The sequence below is a fragment of the Scatophagus argus genome, chromosome 9, assembly GCF_020382885.2.
Source record: "Scatophagus argus isolate fScaArg1 chromosome 9, fScaArg1.pri, whole genome shotgun sequence".
NCBI lineage: Eukaryota > Metazoa > Chordata > Actinopteri > Scatophagidae > Scatophagus > Scatophagus argus.
In genome coordinates this window covers 8729061-8743095 of record NC_058501.1, presented here as the reverse complement: position 1 = coordinate 8743095, position 14035 = coordinate 8729061, and the positions used below count along the sequence as shown (strand labels likewise).

The window sequence follows — 14035 nt, the reverse complement described above, 5'->3', positions numbered from 1 at the left end:
TCTTTGAACACGTGTGATTTGTTTCTTACGTTCTGTGATGAACTAGACTCACCATCTCCCACCAACATGAGAGTACCTGTATTAGTTCATATTTTTACTGCACTGTATATTAAATGATCTGTTTTGCACTTTGTGCCCATTCACTTACATAAACATACAAAGACACACTCACAAGTGCACGCACGCAGCCATACACACATCAGGCTCTGAGAGGGACGGACACCTAACCCCTCACCCTGAAACCTGGCACCTTAGGCTGACTGAAGTAACAGGTGCAACAATGTTACGGTGCCAGAAATCCTACCCTGCTGCTGATATAAATATAAATATTGTCATACTTTCCTGATGGCCAGCTTAGTGTAGTGTTGGCTGTCTCATCCTGTTTTCCTGTGTCAAGGTTGAGCAGGAGCGTAGGTTCCCAGTACTGGCCTGTGCTCAAGTCGGGAGGTTTCCAGATGTTGGAGCCATTATATAACCAGTACAAACTGTTTTGATTCTAGTTCTGCTTAAAACACATAAGTTACTTTAAAAAATGATTGTCATAAAGTGTAGCAATGCAGGTTCCTCAAACAGTCTGTTGATTATTTTGCCAATACTTGTGAGATGACATTTTTCCAGAACAGCAGCTGTGTTCACATATATATTCCAGTAAATGTAAAATAGCAGTTTTCCTGCAAATCAGACCTTTGGTTGTTTTATACTGTAATTTAAAACGTGTGCACATGTTTCTAGTCTTCTGTCAGAAACAAGGAACTAATCAGACTGCTGACTGCTGCATACACATCGCTTCCATTGATACTCCAGTAAAAATTCAGATCCACACAGATATATCACCGGTCAGCCATGTGCACTATTTTATCTCATTTGAACTGACAAGACTAAACTGTTTTTGACACACATTGTGTGAGCAATAAGCTGCTTTAAGTAAAGGCATCTTTTGGCGTACGGTCATGTTTTCACGGTTCAGGTTTGGTCTCCAGTATGTGATACATATTAGAATAAATGGTTTCATATTGTCTTCAAATGCTTCTACATTTTGCTGCTGTGGAAAAGTATTTATTGGCACGCTGGTGTCTCCTGGCTCTCTGCCCTCCAGCTCCACTGACCTCTCTACACTCCTCACAGGAAACCTCCCGGCCCCTGAGAGCCTCTGGCACCTGCCAACCTGCCATTCTTCTTGCCCTGAAATAGACCTTTACTGGCGCTTATCTGATCTGTGTGTGTGTGTGTGTGCGTTTTCTTATCTTCCCATGCTGACTGCTGCGCATTCCCTGACTTCCTGTGGAGCTTCAGACAGCTGCATATCGATCAGAATCCTACACTGATGCATCTCTTTAGAGCCCACATGCAGTACACACACACACACTGAAACACACACAGGCATACATGCAACAACGTTTGTGCACGCGTATAGACAAATGCGAGAAATGTGTAGCTCTGTCTCTCTGTCCTATTAGTCAGACTGTAATTTCAGACAGACTTCCATTATCAGCTGGAGTCTGCGGCTGCATCACTGATATTCAGACGGATCATAAAGCAGCAGGGATGACTTCAGTCACAGTGACTGAGAGCAGAGGATGAAAGTGAGTGGACAGGCACAGTAAGATAATGGGAATGGGAATGAAAGATCATAAACACTCAGGCTGACAGTCCATCACACACCAAACACAGATAGACAAACACCTACACACTCTTGTGGATAACTTGGAGACTTCCACGTGTGCAAATTCCACCGAGCAACGCAGCCCTCCAGGTGCTGCACTTCACAGAGTGATATTTAGAGACAGGTTGCAGGCTGACTGACCTAGCTGAATGTACTGTACACAGCAACAAGGAGCGTCAGCGTGTCTGGAATGCTTGCCTGGGAAGAGTCCCACCGACCTTTTTGAATTCCTTCCCTTCTTTTAAATAGACCGGAGAGGTGTGGACTTAGCTGAGTCTACTGCAGAATTGGATGCAGCGCACTGACCTTTTATGATTGCGGTACAGTCAGAAAGACATTTGGTTCCACAAAGCCATCCACGTATGGAAAAGTACTAGACGAAGTAAATAATTGCTCTTTAAAAGGTCGGTGATGATTATTGGTGTGTGGATACGGTAGAATAAACAGTCGCTTTTGTAGCTACTAAATGTGTTTTAGACATTTGATACAACATGTTTTTGGAAATCCCAGTGATACAGCTGAAACAGAAGGCTATTTTGTGGTTCCTTAGTTTGTTTTCACAGATATGTTCAGGGATGCAGAGGATGTGTGGATAGAAGTGAAGGATTTATGCTCCAGTAGCCATAGATCAGACCACAGGACAGGAAGTGCCTCAGCCTCCCTCTGCTTTGGCACATTTTCCTTCTTCTTCCTGCACGTCTCTTGGTCTGTATATCATCCTCTTGTTTTTGCTTGTTTGTCTCACCATCTGAAAACTCTCATTCACCAAACCACATTCACTGACTTGTGTTTGCACAGTACTATGAAACTTGAGCAATTCACAGTTTTTCCTGCCCCTCCAAAAGGTGGTATTCTCTCTTGGCATCACATTACATGTTTCTGGGAGGAGTTCAACAAGGTCAATTCTCAGACACGAACCGCATCTTTTAAGTATTCTTTTAAAGGCAAAAGTGCAAAATCAGAACACTATTGCCTATTGGCTTCAAATCAGTCTTGCCTTAATCCCAGTCCTGAAGTCACTCGTTGTATTATTCCAACCTTCTTATTTGATATCTCTGAAAATTCCTACTTTGTTCATTACCAGCATTCATAGATATATTTTGGTTGTTTGGCTTGGCCACACATAAAACTAAATCTCCAGGCAGATGCTGACTCAGTGTTAGACTTGGAAGGTGCTACAGCGGTGTTTTAAGTCTCAGCTCACTGGTGTCAGGAAAATGTGCTTCAGGGTGTGAATCAAATAAAACCTGCTGTTTTGCTATTTTACTTTCCCATGGACAGAGTACAGACTGAAACCCTCATTTGACAATAGGTCATGTTAATATAACTGTCAGCAACCAGTGCCAATGCTGTACTGTAACTTGTATATGTTAATGAAAGCCTTCTATCATTACTACTGAATAAGGACATCTCTGTAGGGGCAGTTCTTCAGTATGTTTACAGAGTTGTGGCAGACGAAGAGCAGATATTTCTGTGTAGTGCATTGGCCAGAGATGGATGTTATTACAGTTCATGTTCATCAGTAAATGAAAGCTCAGTGTTGTTCATCCCAGTATCGCGACTGCACAATTAAAGGATATATTTGACTGTTTTGCGAGAGGTGATGGTGTACAAACGAATCCCAATCATTTCTTGCTACGTGGCGGTATTATTCCGCCCCTCTGTGGAGGCTTTGAGGAACTACATTTGTGTGTCGCCATTATCTACATCCGAAGAGCTTTAGTTTCTAGGGGGACACATTTCACAGTAGTACCACAAGACTGTAAATAACCAAGGTTGGTGCTGCATGTTTGTGGCTAAGTGGTTTCTAATGATTGTAGTGGCACATTAAAAATGTTTTACGAAATGTATTAATCTTCCCTGCTGTTTGTTGTCTGTGTACGTATTAAAATTAGAAAAGGATTAGAAAAGAACCCTGTATAACATTCAGTTTTTAATTCGTTTGCTGTCAAACAACGAGTTACCAAGTCATTCAAACTCTGGAAGACTGTTTATGAATAATTTGGCTAACTGGTTTGTTGACGTACTCTAGTGGGTTTGACCAGAAAAATCAAAAGACATGAATGGTGGATACTCTTTGTAAGTGAAGTGAAGGTCCTGCGTCGAAAACCGTGCTTCACTAAAAGTATGTTGCCTGACAGTGTTTTGCTATAATACTTTTTGGGTTAATATTCCTGCTGCTTCAATGTGAATGTCGCATTTTCCTGCTGTAGATCTTTATATACTGTTGTGTAGTTTAATCTAAGGCAATGCATCATAATCTAAGAGTTCATCACTTATTTGTGGCTTGGCAGTGCTGAGAGAACACGTATTTCTGTCAACTTTTCATGAGCTCAAAAATAGACTGTTTTCAGCTTTGTCATGATGTATTTTCCTTGTAACCCAGGAGGGTTTTGAAATACTTTATTGAGCTTAAGAAGGAGGAGAAATTTCTCAACACATAAAGAGTGAAGACCACTTTATTCCTCATTTCATCATAAACATTCAGTATGAACACATCTGGAGATATGTGGTTTTCAGTGGACAGGAAGTGGATGCTTTTTGTACTACAGTGCAGTACTTGAGTAAATGTAGTTAGTTACCAACCACCACTGGCTGCATGTATGATAATGTAATATACCTGATGCCATTTCTCCCAATGAAGCTAAAAGTGAATATTTTCTCCCACATTTCCCCATCTGCATGCTGTTGCAGGATGGTACTGTGTGCAGTGAGGGGGCAGCTTCTGTACAGCAGCAGCTGTGGAGCCTGGGCCAGGTAAGTCTAGCCAGCACTGTTTATCACCATGCTGGTGACAGTAAATAAAGTCATAAAACAGGAACATAAAGTCTGCCGAGGTGGTTTGTCACAAATCGCAAACCTAGACTTGTCCAACAACCAAATGCATTTCTAATGTGCTGAGACTTGAGTAATGCTCATCTATAAAAGTAATAAATTATCTGTGACTCATGGTTACTATGAGTCAGAAACAGAAATGCTACATTTTTAAGTGTCGCAAGTTTAGATTGTGCACCTCTGTAGCATATGTCAGATTTACAGAGCAATAAAGGAGAATATAAAGAGCATTCATCCTCCTCCTACTTGTAAGTGCAAGCATTAACTTTAAGTCTGGAGCAACACCAGTCTGACTACCATTAAGCAGTTTGCTCTTTTTTTATATTACTTAAAATTTGCATATGCTTATTCATTTTAATTTGAATTATTTATCATTTATATTAAAACATGTATCATATGGGATCAGATTTTAATGAAGTGTATAAATGCTCCTGCAAGGCTGCTGCAGAGACAGTACAAGGCCTGTGTGCACTCCAGCATCCATGACTTCAACCAGGAGGAGATCAGAGAGAAGCTGCAAGCCTTTCCTGGAGGCTCCATTGATCTGCTCAAACAGGAGTCGGGTGTTGCTGTGCTGACCATCAACAACCCCTCCCGCATGAATGCCTTCTCTGGTGAGGTGACATTTAATACTGTGAATTTTTCCTGAGCATAAATAAGGATGAAGCTCATTTGTACATGAGCAAATTATGTTATAGGTCAGGCCATGGTTTGAGTTTTTCCTTCCTCCCAGGCAGTATGATGGTGGATCTGGAGGAGGCGGTGAGCCAGTTGGAGAACTGGACAGACGGTAAAGGCCTCATTGTTCAAGGTGCTGCTGGAACTTTCTGCTCTGGATCAGACCTCAATGCTGTCAGGGCCATATCTAACCCACAGGTAGAAAAGCAGAGACATTATTAACAATGTCTTTTGGCTGTGGCTTTATGCATATCTGATGTAATCTGTTTATCTGCATCTCTACTTTTCTCTTTTCTCATCTTTGTCTTATTGTCCCACTGAATCTGTACTTGCCTGCAGATCTTAAAATAACGTTTCTGTTGCCCTGCAGGATGGGATGAAGATGTGTATGTTCATGCAGAATGCTCTTACAAGACTACTCAGGTAGAGGCTCTCTTTTCCTCTTTGCTATTGAATATCAAGGCAGACTAAAACAGCGGAAGTTGGAGTTTGGCTGTTATGTAATGTGCACTACAGTATGCTGACAGAATAGTTTTCTCAGTGCAGGCTGCCTCTGATCTCTGTTGCTCTTGTGGAGGGGAGAGCTCTGGGAGGTGGTGCAGAATTCACCACTGCCTGTGATTTCAGGTAATGTTTTTAAACACATGAATATAAGGAAGTACACTAGGACCTCTTTTACAGCATCACCTTTAATCCACAAGTCTGCTAATAACCGAAATTGATTCTGTAATCTCTTGGTCATAGGTTAATGGCATCTGGCAGTGTGATCCAGTTTGTCCATAAACACATGGGCCTGGTCCCAGGCTGGGGGGGCGCAGCACGACTGGTTCGCATCGTTGGCAGCCAGAATGCACTGAAGCTGCTTGGTGGTGCTGTAAAAGTGGAACCTGAACTTGGCCTGCAGATTGGACTGTCAGATGGGGTCCTGGAGGTCCCACAGACAGAGGACGGTACAGAGGCTGTACTGCGGCGGGCTGAAAACTGGCTCAGTCGCTACACAAAAGGACCTGCCCCAGTGATCCAGGCAGTGAAGAAGGTGGTGCTGTCAGGGAGAGAGCTCCCTCTCTCAGAGGCTCTGAGGACTGAGAAGGATGTATTTGGGACAGTGTGGGGCGGTCCTGCTAACCTGCAAGCTCTGGCCAGCAAGTCCAAACACAAATGAGCATCTGTGTTCACTCTCCTAGGAACTTCTGAGATCAGCCAAGATGTTCAACTGAGACATTTTTGGAAAGCCCTGTCCTTGACTCTTGATTGATATCAATAAACTTAGTTCTCTGGTGTGCAGGAGACATGTATAACTAGTTTTCATGTAAAAAGATGATGTGTTGTTGTTGGATTATGCCTACTTATCCTAAGAGTAGGAGCTTAGATAAACGTATATAAACAGTGATGCTGATAGTGGCTTTGTTGTTCATATATTTCAAAAAGATGGAAAAGATGGAGTGAGGGTGGTGTCTTGGGAAAGAAAGCAGAGTTAACACCATCAACAAAAACTCCCCTTTGAGGTTATATTTTAGTAACTGGACTCTGCAGCCTTCTATCTACAACATTTGTCATCAGTAGTGCAGTGTCAGCTGACTTGAGAAATTTTTGTTCCCTGTAGACTGTAGTCCACTTTTTAGATCTATTCTCTCAATTAAGGCGTATCTGTAATAAAACAGTGAATATATTGTGTGATGTGATTCCATGAGTATTTTCAGTATGGATGAAAACAAGACCTGAGAGGACTACATTGTCTTCTAAATTCCTTCTGTTCCCAACAGTCAATAAAACAAACAGTCTTTCCTTCAGGTCCCCTGAAAATTGGATTATGGTAATGATTAGACCGTGCCAGGCTGATCGTAACTGAGGCAAACAGCAGCAGCATACAGATAACATACTGATGAGGTATAACAAGCATGAGGCATCAGCATCTGTCTGCAGGACTGAGAGTAATGCTGCTGCCCTTTTTCCCTCTTTACCTCTGTTTGGTAGCTTAGACCAGTGGATCACCCCCACTCTGTTTCTAGACAGAGCCTTAGACAGAGCACAGAGCCAAATGAAACAATTTAAGTGAATTCTCTTTTGTAAGGTTTGGCATCAAATTATATTTTTCATTGCAAAAAAGCACAAACACACACAAAGAAAAGGTAAAAGACGGGTTCCTGTCTTTAGAGGTCATTTTTCCTGGCCAGACACCCAGCTGGAGTACTGAAAGAGCTACTGTGGTCAGAAGACCTAACACCTACAAGGTGAGCAAGGGACACACAAGAGTTGGTCTCATCATTACCTAGAGTACATAAACATTTGGTTGTGTTTATAAGAGGAGAATAAGAAAAGAGGAATAAGAGGAGAGGACATTAAAGATTAATAAATGCTGTCTTTCTTGTTACACCCATTCTGATCTTCACTCGTGAAGTGTGTGATTTCTTCCCCTCCCCGGAAAAAATTCCTAAAGATTGCCGGGGGAAAAAAAGAGGTCAAATCCTACTAACAGTGGCCCCATTGATAGTCTTACTTATGTAACACTCATGACAGAAATATTCTGAAGTAAAACACAAACTGAAATGCACCCTATGAGACATTATGAGAATCCAAAAATATAATAATCAAAGACAAGAGCACAAAAATATGATCCTCTTAGGATGATGAAATGACACAATTTATTTTTAAATTACAAACCATGTAACAAAAACATTGCCAAGCAAAAACTGTTACACAAACTTTATTTGTCAGAATGGGAAGTCTCAGACTGAGCTGATGATGTAAGCATGTAAGAAATATAAAAACAACAACATGAAATCTCTGCAGGATGGCCAATAGCAATGGCATGTTCTTGTTCTCTTACTGCTTCAGACATCACAAGAGGATTTACAGCCATAAGAAACACAAATTAAAAACATGTACTCAAACTCAACCCAAAAATATAATTTGTCAACATCCTGCCAACCAGTAGTGTTTATATAACTCTCTCTTCAAACATGCACAAATCACGAAACACCAATTGAGAATACTTTAGTCAGGGACAATAGGAATACTAATGAGGCTGCAGAAGCCTCAATAGCTTTAAAAAAGAAAACACTCATACTTCACATTAAAATGCCAATTAATTCTAACTGGGGAAGTTTAAAATATATTTGATATGTACTTCTATTACGCACATTCTTTTAAACAGTAGTTGCAATATCCACAGATTTTCAAATTACAAAAAGTTGCAGTTTCAAAATCAAAATCAAAACATAACCCCTTAGGCATGGAGCCACATAATCCTGGGGCTCCTGAGCTGAACTGCTAAGTTGTAACAGATTAAGTGGGAAATTTAAATAGCCATATGACTTAAGAATATCATCAAGTACTTCTGTCTACTTTCTTAAATTTTCTGGATGAACAACCTGAAGCTTTTCATCAAACCACAATCTGCTCTGAAATTACACATTTCCAAAAGTTAACATTTATATCACAGATTTTTGAAGGAAAAGCTTCATAATCAGGTCAATCCTAAGTAAGAAAATCTTTTACATGGAAGTTGGGAACAAGTTACGAAGGACTGGGATTTACGAAGAATTCTTTGCAAGGCTAGTAGATAACTTGAGCTTTCTGCGTGCTATGTAAGCTGAGAGAGTTAAAGTGTAGATGATTACAATGCAGCTGCTGATGATAATGATAAAGACACAGATTCATTTACAGGACTAACATCCCCATTTATGCTTTTTCTGTTGCACTTCACAAATCTGGCTGATACCCTCTGGGTATTAGGATAATAAATTTTACCATAAGAATGCCTAAGAATCAGTCATTTTTGCCTTCTAACTGCCACTTTTCCAGAATTTAAAAAGAACAGACGTGATATGCCTACAACCAAATGGCCAAAAGTGAGCAGACCGATGGCAGCTGAACACCACGATAAGTCTGATGCACCTACTTCACATGATGTGCTGGATATACAATTCTGAGATTTCATGGCTCACAACAACATGCTGTATCCATCTGGCTGTTTACCAAACTGCACCTCCTGTCTCTGTACTAGAACACTCAGTGTTAGAACATAAAAGTCAACACTGCTTCTACCGGCTGGTTACATACTGGATGAGAGAGACAAACAAATCATACAGATACATCCAGATCATGGTGAGCCCAAAAGAGGCACCACATTTGATTGCTAAAATTGAGTTGTTTACCTAAAAACATGGGAGTATGTTATGCTTGATTACTCAAACAATCCTCCCACATCTGATCTGTGACAGAGTGAACGACAGCGTAGAGAGAGGAATAAATTAATGAAATGGAACATGGCCGTTTGGTGATGATGGTATGAACAATGACTTCACACTTCAGTCACTGTACACTGGCCATCAGGCATTCTGGACCTTCCGCTGCTACTGGATGAAGGGGGAGAGGCGGACTCTGCACCAGGAGGGGCTCTGTCCTCTGGATTCAGTCTTTGCCTTCGTGGCCTCCCCTCCCAGGGCTCCGCACGCTCTCCATCTCCCCCTTCCTCTTCTTCATCCTCCTCTTCCTCATCATCGCTCCAGTCGCCAGAACCAGACTCATCCACAGAGGTGTGAGGGTCAGAGGACCTGGAGGGTGAGGCCTCCTCTTCCTCATCTTCTTCTTCCCCTTCCCCTGCCTCAGACCGCTCATGAGAAGGTGTGGGTCTGAGGCTGATTTGCAGCTGGGACAGAGCATCCTCCACAGTGGGGCTGCTGCTGCTGCCAGCCTGACCACCAAGGGAGGTGGGGGGTCTGGCAGTGGCTAGAGGCGCTGTAACAGTAGGCTGAGCACCTGTAACCTGCTGCTGTACACCTGCTACTGAGGTATCAGCCCCATCAGCAGAGTTTTCTCGACCTGCAGCCCCAATAGCCCCAGGAACACCCTCAGTGTCCAAACGCAGTCCAGCCACTCCCTTCTTGGGGATGTCCAAAACGTCTCTCTTCATCTTGCGTCTACGACCGTGCTCATTACGCCTGTACTGCACCATGTTTTCTAAGTCAGCTACATACAAAAATCCAGCAATCAGCATTTCAGCTGTTTTCTTGCCTTTGGAGAAAGCGTCCTCCAGCTCACGGCTGGTTCGTTCATCATACTGCCACCAACCATTACGGCCTTCATAATACCAGGCGTGATCACTTGCTGCCCCACCACGACCTCCTGCTGATGCTTTCAGCTCCTCCGGAGAGAGAAGTGTAGGCCTTTCCAGGAAGTCATCAGGTACTTCCTGTCTGCAGAGAGCACAGCGTTTGCTCTGCCAGGATGCTCCCTTCACACACAGGAAACAGAAGACATGATGGCATGGCAACTGGACTGGGTGGACACAGCTCTGTAGACATATGGCACACTCCGGTACAGACAGGGCTGGGGATGAGTTGCTGGAGCCAGAGCATGATGATTCTGCACTGTTCCCACTTCCACCACCATTGTTGCTGCCTTTTTTACTGGATGGAAGTGAGCTCACAGAGTGGTCTACCTCCCCACAACTAGCCATCCTTAGGAAATGCTGAGGAAAGGGAACAATTGTAAATAGAGTTAAAGTGAGCATGTTAGGATTATTTTTACTTTTATCAATAGTACTCATTTTGAAAGAGAAAACCGTATTCAAAATGATTATTACTGGGATGGTTACTTTTACATGAAGAATAAAAATTCTGTTAAATACACAATTGTCAATAAAAATACCATAATAATATTCTACTGCTGGTGTCACTGTCAGTAAATAAGACAGTCCCAAGATAAAGACAAAATAAAAATCACAAATATTAATAGTATACTGTATACGCTGCCTGCAACTTGAAAAAAGGTTGACTAACTTAATATCTGATACTTACTGGAAGTACCCTTAATGCTGATGTACCATTAGGAGGGCTGATGGACCTTAAAATTTGCCGCTGCCAAAAGGAAAAGAACAGTCGGTGAAAATGTCTGTTCTACATAAGATGCACAAAATCAAAACGTTTTTTCATTAGAAATTATGCGACAACCAAACTTTGAGACAAAGTTGCACTTTGTGTCTAATGTTGTAATGTTAAAAAGGAATAGCAAGTTATCGTTCACTTAACCATGGCTGAAAGGTAAGGGTTTACTGTGCAACAAAGGGCTGCTCTGTCAACTGCTTGACGACAAGCACTGAACTATGAGAGCTAACTGTTGCAAGTTTGAGTTACCCCAGCTGGCCTTATGACAGGGCTAGTGATAAGCGCAGCTAATGTTAGTAGAGTAAAAAAAAACAGCTAGCGATGTAAAATACAACTGGTGAGTCAATAAAAAAACTAGTTCAGCTAACGTCAGATACTTAGTAGCTAGTACAAAGCAATCAGTTTTTGTTTTATGTTATCTTTAAACATGCAAACATAAGCCGAATAGTACAAAGAGATTTCTCGACTAACAAGGCGATCATAACAATAAGACCTGTTGTAGCTAACGCCAGTTAGGCTTATGGCAGCACTCTGACTCCAGCAAATAGACGGCGCTAGCTTATTTTAGCAGCGCGACATAAACAGCAAGGAGAAGCATTTTCTCTCGACAGAGAAAATGCAGCGACTGCGTGCCTACCGTAATATTGGATTTTGCTCTGCTGGTCTGGTGTACAGTTGCAGCTCGTGTAACGGCACTGATTTCCAGCGCTAATTTACGGACTTTAAACGTTAACTGGCTTTTGTTTTCCTACGAAAAAGGCTGAAATAAAGACGAGGACGTAACAGTACGCGCTGACGCAATATGACGTATATATCGCACGACCCATATTCTCGACGCATGACAGTTTAAGCTCTTCCTGTTCGCTGGTGGCTAGAGGACGTTGGTGTCACAGAGGAGAGGGGCTCTTCGGGTATTTCTGATTTTATTACAGTAAAAAGAAGTCACTGAAACAAAATGTTTTCCCGTGCCGTGAGACCTACAGTTAACCTCGCTCGGAGCCTGTCCACCTCAACGCAGAGCAACGCTAAGGTGGCGGTCCTTGGAGCGTCAGGCGGCATAGGCCAGCCGCTATCTCTGCTTCTCAAGAATAGTCCCCTGGTGAGTCACCTCTCCCTCTATGATATTGCCCACACACCCGGTGTGGCTGCAGACCTGAGCCACATCGAGACGAAGGCCCAGGTGACCGGCCACATGGGTCCCGATCAGCTGGATGCCGCTCTGCAGGGTTGTGACGTCGTGGTCATCCCCGCCGGTGTGCCCAGAAAACCTGGCATGACTCGTGATGATCTCTTCAACACCAACGCCACCATTGTAGCCACCTTGGCCGATGCCTGTGCCCGCACCTGCCCTGAGGCTATGATCTGCATCATCGCAAATCCTGTCAACTCTACCATCCCTATTACATCAGAGGTCATGAAGAAGCATGGAGTGTACAACCCCAACAGAGTGTTTGGTGTCACAACCCTGGACATTGTCAGAGCAAACACCTTCGTGGCAGAGCTCAAAGGCCTTGACCCAGCTCGTGTCAATGTACCAGTCATTGGAGGTCATGCTGGGAAGACCATCATTCCGCTCATTTCCCAGTGCACACCAAAAGTTGAGTTCCCTGCTGACCAGCTGTCTGCTCTGACAGCCAGGATCCAGGATGCTGGCACAGAGGTGGTGCAGGCCAAGGCTGGAGCTGGATCTGCTACGCTCTCCATGGCCTATGCTGGCGCCCGCTTTACCTTCTCTGTCCTGGATGCCATGAATGGAAAGGAGGGTGTGGTGGAGTGCGCCTTTGTCAGGTCTGAGGAGACAGAGTGCAAGTACTTCTCCACGCCACTTCTCCTGGGGAAGAACGGCATTGAGAAGAACCTTGGGCTGGGAAAGCTTTCTGCCTTTGAGGAGAAGCTGGTGGCTGATGCCATGAGTGAGCTGAAGGCTTCTATTAAGAAGGGCGAGGATTTTGTTGTTAAAATGAAGTGAACAGGGAGCATTTAGTTAGTTGAAAGCAAACAACAGCTGTGATTGATAATTGGTTCCGTCTTAACTTAAAAGGCATCTGGGTAAACTTCAGTATCTGTCAGTGTTTCCTCTTTTGTTTTCGTTAGCAGTAGGGGTCATCTAGATTCAGAAATCATGGTTTTAACCATGGTCATCTTTCTTATGTATCATCTCCCTTACCTTTTCAAACATGGCTTTATCTTGCACTTATGATTTGTGTACATACTGTACTGTGACTTATCTATATTTTGCAATTGTCAAATTTGAACAAATTCATATATTTTCATGTACAGTCTGCCTTTGTGAGAATTTCTCTGCTGAATGAATGAGGGGGGGGAAATACTGTCATTTTACCCATTGATGCAAGTAGATGTTACTGATGAGCAAAAATACTCACTCCACCAATAAACAGTTTGGCTTTAAAAACAATGATTCTCCATTTCTTGGTTTTATTATACAAAAATAATTTGGGCTTGATGGTGAACATCTGAAACTTGGAACGAAATGTTAAGGAATGTTGACACAGGAAACTAAGCTGGTCAATCCAGATCAAAGGAATCGCTCTTTGGTTCACATTTCAAACTGGTTCACTGATTAAAGTTTATTGGCTCTGAAGTGTAGAAGATATGGGTTGTGTTTGAATGCATACAACTTGATATATATATTCCAATTAACTATACACTCATTTAGAAAGTGTGTTTTGCTGTGAAGTTTGAGCTACATGGTGCTAGGTTTTTCCCTGGGAAAACCTAACTATCACCATGGGGACTGCAAGTGGCCTGATTAGTTTAAACTGCATGTTTGTTTATTCACAATATGTGCTGAGGTATATTAGAATAGTTGTCTCAGAATATTTGTTGTTCATTAAAAGATGAATGTCCGCATCTACAGCAAGTGTTCAGATATTACATTATGTGACACCCTACTGCTGTTACCTTACACCCAAATGAGCTCATGGTAACCTTTGACTCAACAACTGAGCTG

General features: G+C 42.6%; 3 protein-coding genes across 4 annotated transcripts; 2 read left to right on the top strand and 1 right to left on the bottom strand.

The window, feature by feature from the left end:
• Positions 1–3374: 3374 nt before the first annotated feature.
• On the top strand, positions 3375–6845 carry echdc1 (enoyl CoA hydratase domain containing 1). Of its 2 annotated transcripts, XM_046400694.1 has the most exons (7): positions 3375–3438; positions 4358–4420; positions 4937–5112; positions 5232–5374; positions 5547–5599; positions 5723–5803; positions 5921–6845. In XM_046400694.1, the coding sequence occupies exons 2-7, from the start codon at positions 4359–4361 to the stop codon at positions 6336–6338; spliced, it is 933 nt and encodes a 310-aa protein (XP_046256650.1). In that variant the 5' UTR covers positions 3375–3438; position 4358; the 3' UTR covers positions 6339–6845. The 2 variants fall into 2 exon arrangements, with proteins under 2 accessions (XP_046256650.1, XP_046256651.1); XM_046400695.1 differs by lacking the exons at positions 3375–3438; positions 4358–4420 and having other exon boundaries at positions 4986–5112; positions 5236–5374.
• Positions 6846–7795: 950 nt separating this feature from the next.
• On the bottom strand, positions 7796–11854 carry LOC124064528 (E3 ubiquitin-protein ligase rnf146-like). The gene is made up of 3 exons (XM_046399095.1): positions 11702–11854; positions 10978–11037; positions 7796–10649 (listed from the first exon to the last, which is right to left on the bottom strand). The coding sequence occupies exon 3, from the start codon at positions 10635–10637 to the stop codon at positions 9480–9482; it is 1158 nt and encodes a 385-aa protein (XP_046255051.1). The 5' UTR covers positions 10638–10649; positions 10978–11037; positions 11702–11854; the 3' UTR covers positions 7796–9479.
• A 38-nt stretch (positions 11855–11892) lies between these two features.
• Positions 11893–13480, top strand: mdh2 (malate dehydrogenase 2, NAD (mitochondrial)). The gene has a single exon (XM_046399096.1). The coding sequence runs from the start codon at positions 12020–12022 to the stop codon at positions 13031–13033; it is 1014 nt and encodes a 337-aa protein (XP_046255052.1). The 5' UTR covers positions 11893–12019; the 3' UTR covers positions 13034–13480.
• The last annotated feature ends 555 nt before the right edge of the window (positions 13481–14035 follow it).